Source organism: Fringilla coelebs, assembly GCF_963513975.1.
Source record: "Fringilla coelebs genome assembly, chromosome: 28".
Classification (NCBI taxonomy): domain Eukaryota; kingdom Metazoa; phylum Chordata; class Aves; order Passeriformes; family Fringillidae; genus Fringilla; species Fringilla coelebs.
The window spans coordinates 3,228,429-3,236,952 of NC_140054.1; the positions used below are offsets into that span (position 1 = coordinate 3,228,429).

Here is an 8,524-nt window from a genome sequence, read left to right on the forward strand (position 1 = left end):
CACTTTTGCAGTGCTGTCACCCTGTGTTACCCCAGAGCAGGGGCCAGCTCAGCAAGGCTCTCTGAGGACAGCTCCACGTGCCAGTGTCTGTCCTTGCTGCATGGGGTGGAAATGAGGACGCTTGCAGCTTCCGTGGGGTGTATAAATTATTGTCAGCTTCTCCTGAATATGAGCAAACAGCCCTGTTTTCTGGGGCTGCTCTGGATTATTGAGCAGCAATAATTTTACAACAGTTGTCAGAGGGAATTCAGATGTAGGGACTGATGAGTTTGTTTGATTCCAAGCCCATGGAGTGCACACATGCTTTTCTGTTCCCCAAAGCACCTCGGAAGTAGAAGAGCCTGCCTTGACCATTTCACTTGGCTTTGGAGGGTGGGAGCTTCACTGGAGCAAAGGGGCTGCTCTCCTTTACCCAGGGGTTGTGGCAGTGGAGCAGAGTAGTTGGATTCACTTAATCCTTAAAAAGAAACTTTAGAAATGAGTTTTTTGCTTTGCTTATAGAAAGGTGGCACATTGGTTCTGCCCACAGACCAGGAGATGGATGAGCTGGGATGGTGTTTCCCAGGATGGGTGGGTGAAAGTTGTGCCCAGCTCCTCTCACCTGCCCTTTCTGCCTTCCCTGCAGTCAAAATTCCAACCAGGAGGACGTACATTGACCCCAGCACCTGCGAGGACCCCATGCAGGCCGTGCACCTCTTTGCCAAGGAACTGGACAATGCCAGCATCAAAATTGAGAGGATTATCAGGACAGGCAAGTTCCAGGGGGTGGTGGCTGTGCTGGTGTGCTCCCCTTCCACTGGGCCATGGCATTGCTCCAGTCCTGGGGGTACCCACCTGCAGCAGAGGATGGCAGTGGGGCTGGTGAGGGTTTTATCCAGAAGCTTTGTTCCTCATTCCTGGTTTTTTCCTGAGGCACTGAGCACAGCCAAGCAAACACCACGCAAACCAGAAAGCATCAGCAATTATCTGCATCTGGGCAGTTTGACAGCAGCATGAAAACTATTTATAAATACGTGAACCTAATGATTTATCGATTTTCATCAACTTCACTGCCTAAGACTTAAAAGCAAATTAAAATTCCCTGACTGGACCCTAGAGCCTTAATGGCTACTGTGTGCCAGAATGTGGGAAACGTGATCATTCTTTGTCATTTGTTTTCCTAAAGATAAATTCAGCTGTAGCAGCAGCAGAGGTGGAGGAAGGGAGGAGGGAGGGCTTTGCCTGCAGCTGAAGGACAGTGTTGAAGGGGAGAAGACACTGAAGAGGGGATGAGGTTGTCTCTGAACTGCAGTGTGGAGCAGCTCAGAGGAGCCCCACGTACCTTTCAGGAGCAAACTTGTGTTCGAAAAATCAAGAAAGAAATTAGTAAGGAAGTCATTTAAATGTAAGGAATTTGGGAGTGTGTTTGTCTCACTGCTGACCTAACAATAACCTGATTTCCAAATCAATAAAGCTGTTCATAGCTACATGCTTTTTGCTGTCAAGCCAATATTGGTTTTTTATGCTGGGAATTTTGTAGCTCCTGTTGTGGAGGCTGTGGCTGTGCAGTGGGATGTTCTTCCTCAAGGATTGCAGGAACCCTCTCTCACAGCCCTGCTGTGTCCAGCTCTGTAGGAAGCAGACCAGGAGGCAGAACCAGCCAGGCCCAGAGCATGATCTTTGTGATTACTCCTCCTCTCGTGGGCTAAAACACAATGTGCACTGGAGCAGAGTGTGGAGAGAACACTGAGAGGCTCTGGAGGTGCCTGAGGGTCAGCAGCTTCCATGGGGTGTATTATTTATTGTCAGCTTTTCATGAACACAAGAAAACAGCCTTGTTTTCTGGGGCTACTCTGGATTATTGAGCAGCAATAATTTTACAGACAACAGTTGTAACACTATTGGAATTTACCAATATAGCCAGACAGGACGTGCCTGAGCTTGTGTGGCACTTGGTGCTGAACCAAACAGCAGCACTGTGGTGTTTCACCCCACAGACACTTTTGGCCATGGCTGGGTGGTGTTTCACCCCACAGACACTTTTGGCCATGGCTGGGTGGTGTTTCACCCCACAGACACTTTGGGCTGGCTGGGTGCTGCCCTGGGCACGTGGGGACAAGTCCAGGCGTGCAGGAGCTCTGGTGGGGCTGGGATGGAGCCTCCCCCCATAGCAGGGGCTGCTCCTCAGGGTTCCCTCTGGCAGAGCAGCTTTGGGGCGATGGGGAAGGAAAGGAGTGGGTTCTGCTGGAGGGTTTGGATCCAGAGCTTTATTCTGGCCCACAGCCTCTGAACCCACAGCAGCTCCAGCAGAACTCCTGAGCCCGTGGCTGCTGCTCCTTTAACCCCGGGAGAGGGCAGGGAAGGGGCAGGGAGCCACCAGCCAGGCACAGGAGGGGAGGTCTCAAGGGAAAAAGGACACCTGGAAGGCCCAGTGCCCCCGGGGGTAGAGGGCATCCTTTGAACCTGCCAGTCACTCTGTGCCCTTCTGGAATGGCAGGACTGACAGACAGTGCTGGGAGGGGAAAGGAGAGGGGACTGACACACCTGGGAGGGAATCCCCAGGGGAGGGACCCGGGGTTCCGGGGTAACCCTGAAATCACAACGCAACATAAGACAGAATTCAGATGTCGGGGATGATGAGTTGATTTGATTCCTGGCCAAACCCATGGAGTGCACACGTACAGAGGAGCAGCACGGTGCTCAGGACAGCCTGGTGTGAGTCCTGCCAGGGATGTGTTTAACCCATTTCTCTGCTGTGCAGGAGAGTTTGGGGAGGTGTGCCGGGGCTGCCTGAAGCTGCCCAGCAAGCGCGAGCTGCCGGTGGCCATCCGGACGCTGCGGGCCGGCTGCTCCGAGAAGCAGCAGCGCTCCTTCCTGGCCCAGGCCTGCACCATGGGCCAGTTCGACCACTCCAACGTCATCCGCCTCGAGGGGGTCATCACCAGAGGTAAGGTTATTGGAATAATTACCAATCTAGCTGGATGGGACAATATAATTGCCAATCTAGCTGGACGGGACGGGCCTGAGCTTGTGCGGCCTTGCTGCTGAGCCAAACGGCAGCACTGTGGTGTTTCACCCCACAGACACTTCTAGCCATGGGTGTGTGGTATTTCACCCCACAGACACTTTTGGCCATGGCTGGGTGGTGTTTCACCCCAGGGCACTTTTGGCCATGGCTGTGTGGTGTTTCACCCCAGGGACACTTTTGGCCATGGCTGTGTGGTGTTTCACCCCACAGACACTTTTGGCCATGGCTGGGTGGTGTTTCACCCCACAGACACTTTTGGCCATGGGTGTGTGGTGTTTCACCCCACAGACACTTTTGGCCATGGCTGTGTGGTGTTTCACCCCACAGACACTTTGGGCTGGCTGGGTGCTGCCCTGGGCACGTGGGGACAAGTCCAGGCGTGCAGGAGCTCTGGTGGTGCTGGGATGGAGCCTCCCCCCATAGCAGGGGCTGCTCCTCAGGGTTCCCTCTGGCAGAGCAGCTTTGAGGCGATGGGGAAGGAAAGGAGTGGGTTCTGCTGGAGGGTTTGGATCCAGAGCTTTATTCTGGCCCACAGCCTCTGAACCCACAGCAGCTCCAGCAGAACTCCTGAGCCCGTGGCTGCTGCTCCTTTAACCCCGGGAGAGGGCAGGGAAGGGGCAGGGAGCCACCAGCCAGGCACAGGAGGGGAGGTCTCAAGGGACAAAGAACACCTGGATGGCCCAGTGCCCCCGGGGGTAGAGGGCATCCTTTGAACCTGCCAATCACTCTGTGCCCTTCTGGAATGGCAGGACTGACAGACAGTGCTGGGAGGGGAAAGGAGAGGGGACTGACACACCTGGGGGGGAATCTCCAGGGGAGGGACCCGAGGTTCTGAGATAAACCCTGAAATCACACTGCAACATACGTTGTATTTATTGTTTCTTGGAGGTGGCTTCTTTCATATTCTTGGACATTCTCTTTTAAAATTCCCTCTTTGACCACAGGAATAGCACGTGTTTCCTGGAATTTGTTGGTTTTCAAGTGCTTTTAAAAATGTTGCTATTATTTCTGCTAAGGTTTATGTTTGCATTTTTATGGCTTTTTTTTTGCTGCTTTAGGGTGTTTTCTTGAGCTGTTGTGATGGCATTCTCTAGCACTTCTGCTTGCATGGCTGCTGCATGTTCAGGGGCACCCAGTATCTACTAGTTGTGTTGGGGTGGGCTTAGGGTTTTGTCATTCTTTGTCATTTGATAATTCAGCTGTAGCAGCAGCAGAGGTGGAGGAAGGGAGGAGGGAGGGCTTTGCCTGCAGCTGAAGGCAGTATACGTAATATTTTTTTGCAGGTCGAATTTGCATTAGATATTGCAAGCTGTTTTAATAATTCCTACAGTACGTGGGTCCCAGGAGGCTCCCATGCAGGAATGTGTGGCATTTGCTGGATCCCCAGGATGAAGGAGCAATTGATGAAGCTGACTGCGTGTTCTTAGAAGGCTAATTTATTATTTTATGATATTATGTTATATTAAAGAATGCTATACTAAAACTCTGCTAAAGAATAGAGAGGATACAGACAGAAGGCTTAACAAGAATGATAATGAAAACTCATGATTGACTCCTCAGTCTGACACAGCTGATGGTGATTGGTCATTAAGTAAAAACAATTCACACAAAGCCAATCAAACAATGCCTAGTTGGTAAACAATCTCCAGACCACATTCCAAAGCAGCAAAACACAGGAGAAGCAATCAGAAAATTATTGTTTTCATTTCTCTCTGAGGCTTCTCAGCTTCCCAGGAGAAGAATCCTGGACAAAGAGGATTTTTCAGAAAATATGACAGTGACAGGGATGGGCTTAAGCTGCTGCATTGGAGAGGTAAGCTGGTGCTGGAGGTGTAGCTGGCTGCCTGGAGAGCAGCTGTTCCCACATGCATCAGCTGGGTTTGCCTTCTGGTGATTAATAAAAAGCTTCCAGCTAGATTAATAAGTGCAGGTAGTGGGACTGGCTTAGCAGCCAAGCACGTGTGCTCTTAATAAAAGTCAATTGAAGTGAGATTCTGTCAGTAAAACAGATGAGACTGACTGCTGCAGCTCTCTCCCATGAGTGTGTGTGCAGAAAGAACCAGGCTATGGATGAGACAGTTAAATGGGTGTTTGTGTAAATCCAAAGAAACCAGAGCATGTGAGCTGATTCTAACCCTAAAAACTAGGGGTTTTATTAGGAAAGGAGGTATTCTGGCTGAGCTGGTTGCTTTTGCTTTCACTGGGCTGTGCTGCCCTTTTTTGATTCAGAGTCCTGATGAAAGGAGCTTCTGATCCTGGAATCCGTTCCCAGCTGGGAATGGCAGGGAAGCCTTGGCCCTCATGCTCATTATAGCCTGGCTGAGATAACGTCCTTATCTCCCCCAAAAGCCAGGCAGTGCAGGGGTTGGCACCTGGATTTGTAATGCCTGCAGGGTCTGAGTGCTGGCAGCCCTGACACCGTGCTGTCTGTCTGTCTGTCTGTGCAGGGAGCACCATGATGATAGTGATGGAGTACATGGGGAACGGCCTGCTGGACTCCTTCCTCAGGGTGAGTACTGGGGTGTCTGCCCAGCTTGGGCTCTCCTGGCCACGTTCCCATGGCTGCCCTTTGGCTTTTCCTCCTCTGCTTTCACAGAAACACGAGGGGCAGCTGACGGGCACGCAGCTCATCTGCATGCTGCAGGGCATCGCCTCTGGCATGGCCTACCTGGCAGAGATGGGCTATGTGCACAAGAGCCTTGCTGCCCACAAGGTCCTCGTCAGCAGCAGCCTGGCATGCAAGATCACAGGCTTCAGACAGCCACAGGAAGACAAGATGGAAACCATCTTCTCCACCATGGTGAGCTGCATTTCCACATTCTGTTGTCAACACTTTTCCTAGGCTCCCATCTCCTTCTTCAAGTGTGAACAGGGATTCTGCACCTTGGACTTCTTTCTCAGGTAGAAATCCAATGTGTTTGGTCAGGGACCTGCATAGCACCATGCCTGCTCCAGCCACAGCCCTGCTGCACAAATCAGGGCAGAGGGAGTTGTGTTTGTACAGCTGTGAGGTGGTTTTCCTTAAATATCAGTGTACAAAATGCCATCAGCTCTTCCTGGGGACATTCTCCTCTCCCATAAATATTTCAGGACTCACACTCCAGTGTAGCATACAGTTGCAGTGACATTTTAAACAAATTGAGGAAGAAGTTTTCTCTTAGTACTAAATATGCTCATGGCGTGTGGGTTTGCTTGGTGTCTATCCTGTGATGCCAGGCAGGGCACAATGAACAGTGAATGGCTACCTGGGAATTACCAGCATTGGCCACATCCTGTTGGGCCAGTAAATCATTCCTGCCCTTCTGCCTGTGCAGCGTGGCAAGAGCCTGGTGCTGTGGTCAGCTCCTGAGGCCGTGCAGTATCAGCACTTCAGTCCTGCCAGCGACGTGTGGAGCTTCGGGATCGTCATGTGGGAAGTGATGTCCTATGGGGAGAGACCCTACTGGGACATGTCCCACCAGGATGTGAGTGCCCTGCAGCTGCAGGGGCCATGGTGCTGCAGCCATTGCTGCAGGAGTGCCTGTGAGGCTTGCCCCAGGGGTTTGCCCCAGGGTTTGCCTCTGGTTTGCATGGCAGCACCTGAGCCCAGCCCCTCGTGTCCTGCAGGTGATGAAGGCTGTGGAGGACGGGTTCCGCCTGCCTGCCCCTGCCAACTGCCAGCCTCCCCTGCACCAGCTGATGCTCAACTGCTGGCAGAAGGACCGCAGCCAGAGGCCCAAGTTCTCGCAGATCCACAATGCCTTGAGCAAGCTGGTGCAGAGCCAGGAGCCCCCAGAGTGCCCCAGCTCCACGTGCCCCAGGTGACAACATGTGCCTGTCCCCCCTCTGGCCTGCTGTGCCCCACTCCCTGTTCACCACCCTCTCTGCTGGCAGGTCCCATGGCACGTCCATCCCCCTCTCCAAGAGAGCCTTCTCGGCCTTCCCCTCGTTCAGCTCCGTGGGTGAGTGGCTGGAAGCTATAGAAATGGGCAGATACAAGGACAACTTCACTGCTGCAGGCTACTGCTACCTGGAGTCGGTGGCCAGGATGACAGCCCAGTAAGTGACCCCTTCTCCTGGCTGTAACCTCATGTGTGGGTGCAGTGAGAGCAAAGTTCCTGCCCCTGCCAGAGAGCAGAGCCACATCCAGAGTGGTTTACTGATAACCTGTTGTCCTGCAGCACAGGGTGCTGGGCTCAGAGCTGTCCAACACTGGCGTGCTGCAGGCTCCTGTTAGCCCAGAATGCCTGGTCAGGGTCAGTGCTGCTTTGGCTGGGGTTAAAGCTTGGGGACTGGTTACTTGTGCATTTTCTTACTTGTGCACATGTGGAACGGGCACTGCCTGGCCTGGAAGCAGACAGTGTTGGGGCACACGGTGGTCACGGTGATGTGAAATGAACATCAAGAAGGTGGATAATTAATCCTGTAATCTGCTCAAATCAATGCCTCTTGTTGAGCTGTCAAGTCTCCAGATGCAGATGGTGGCTGGGAATTACCCAAGCAGCTGAGGATCAGAAGTTTCTTGGAGCACTGACAGCTTTTATTGCTGAGGGTGCCAGGCTGGGGCTGCCCTGCCCTGCTTCCTCTTGCCTTTGCACCGTTGGGAAGGATGCAATGATTCCCAAATGGAAATCAAATTAATTCATCTCCAGATGCTTTTATATTCATTAGCCACATCTTAAGTACTGTAAAAGCACACTTGAGATGTGTGTATGGTTAACCCAGTGATGGTAAACCCATTCCTATCAGCAAAGAAGGGGAGAAGGTGGGGAGAAGGTTGTGTCCTGGGGGAGTGGCTGCAAGCTGAGTTTGTCTGTAAGGGTTGTGTGTGCTGGCTGACGTGGGGCTCATTTTGCAGAGACATCCTGAGCCTGGGCATCACTCTGGCAGAGCACCAGAAGACCATCCTGAGTGGGATCCAGAGCCTGCGGGCCCAGGTGATCCAGATGCACGGCCGGGGCGTGCAGGTGTGAGCCCGTGGCTGCAGAGGTGCAGAGCAGCCCCTGCTCCCGGGGAGGAGAGACCTGCTGGCCCCAGCCAGCCCCACCTCTGAAACCTGGGGGTCTCAGGTGGGCTGTGGGAACTGCTGGGTGCTGCCAAACACGTGGTGAGAGAGCAGAGCTTCTGTCCCCCGGGGCAGCCCAGCGTTCCTGGGGAGGTGCCTGGGGGGACGTGGCTCTCCCCAGCACTGTTTGTAAGATGAGTCAAACTGTATTGATGCCATTTCATGTGGTAGTTGAGTTCACAGGGTGGGATGGACCTTTTTGCACTGTCTTAATCCAGAGCCAACACTTCAGTGTGTAGTATCCTGCTGGTGAATCCATGGGGACTTTTATACAGCCTGACAGATGACAGCAACCCCACAAGGAGTTTTTATTGCTTTTATATTTAGAGAGCAGCTCTCACCCAATGCCCAACTCCTGGAAGGTGACTTTCCCCATCTGTGCTGAAGGAAACTCTTTTCCAGTTGCATCCCTTCTGCTCCATGAGCTACTTCACTGAGTTTTCACACCTCAGCTGGTGAACAAAACCAAATAT

The 8,524-nt window shown here is 52.6% G+C and overlaps 1 protein-coding gene across 1 annotated transcript in view; it reads left to right on the forward strand.

The window, feature by feature from the left end:
- Window positions 1–7,959, forward strand: part of EPHA10 (EPH receptor A10) — a gene marked incomplete at its 3' end in the record, with an annotated part of 29,199 nt that extends 21,240 nt beyond the window's left edge. The window contains exons 10-17 of the mRNA XM_084222702.1: window positions 626–751; window positions 2,741–2,926; window positions 5,455–5,516; window positions 5,604–5,807; window positions 6,322–6,471; window positions 6,614–6,807; window positions 6,881–7,045; window positions 7,845–7,959. Coding sequence (XP_084078828.1) covers window positions 626–751; window positions 2,741–2,926; window positions 5,455–5,516; window positions 5,604–5,807; window positions 6,322–6,471; window positions 6,614–6,807; window positions 6,881–7,045; window positions 7,845–7,959 — 1,202 coding nt within the window. The remainder of the gene's footprint in view (window positions 1–625; window positions 752–2,740; window positions 2,927–5,454; window positions 5,517–5,603; window positions 5,808–6,321; window positions 6,472–6,613; window positions 6,808–6,880; window positions 7,046–7,844) is intronic.
- Window positions 7,960–8,524: the final 565 nt, after the last annotated feature.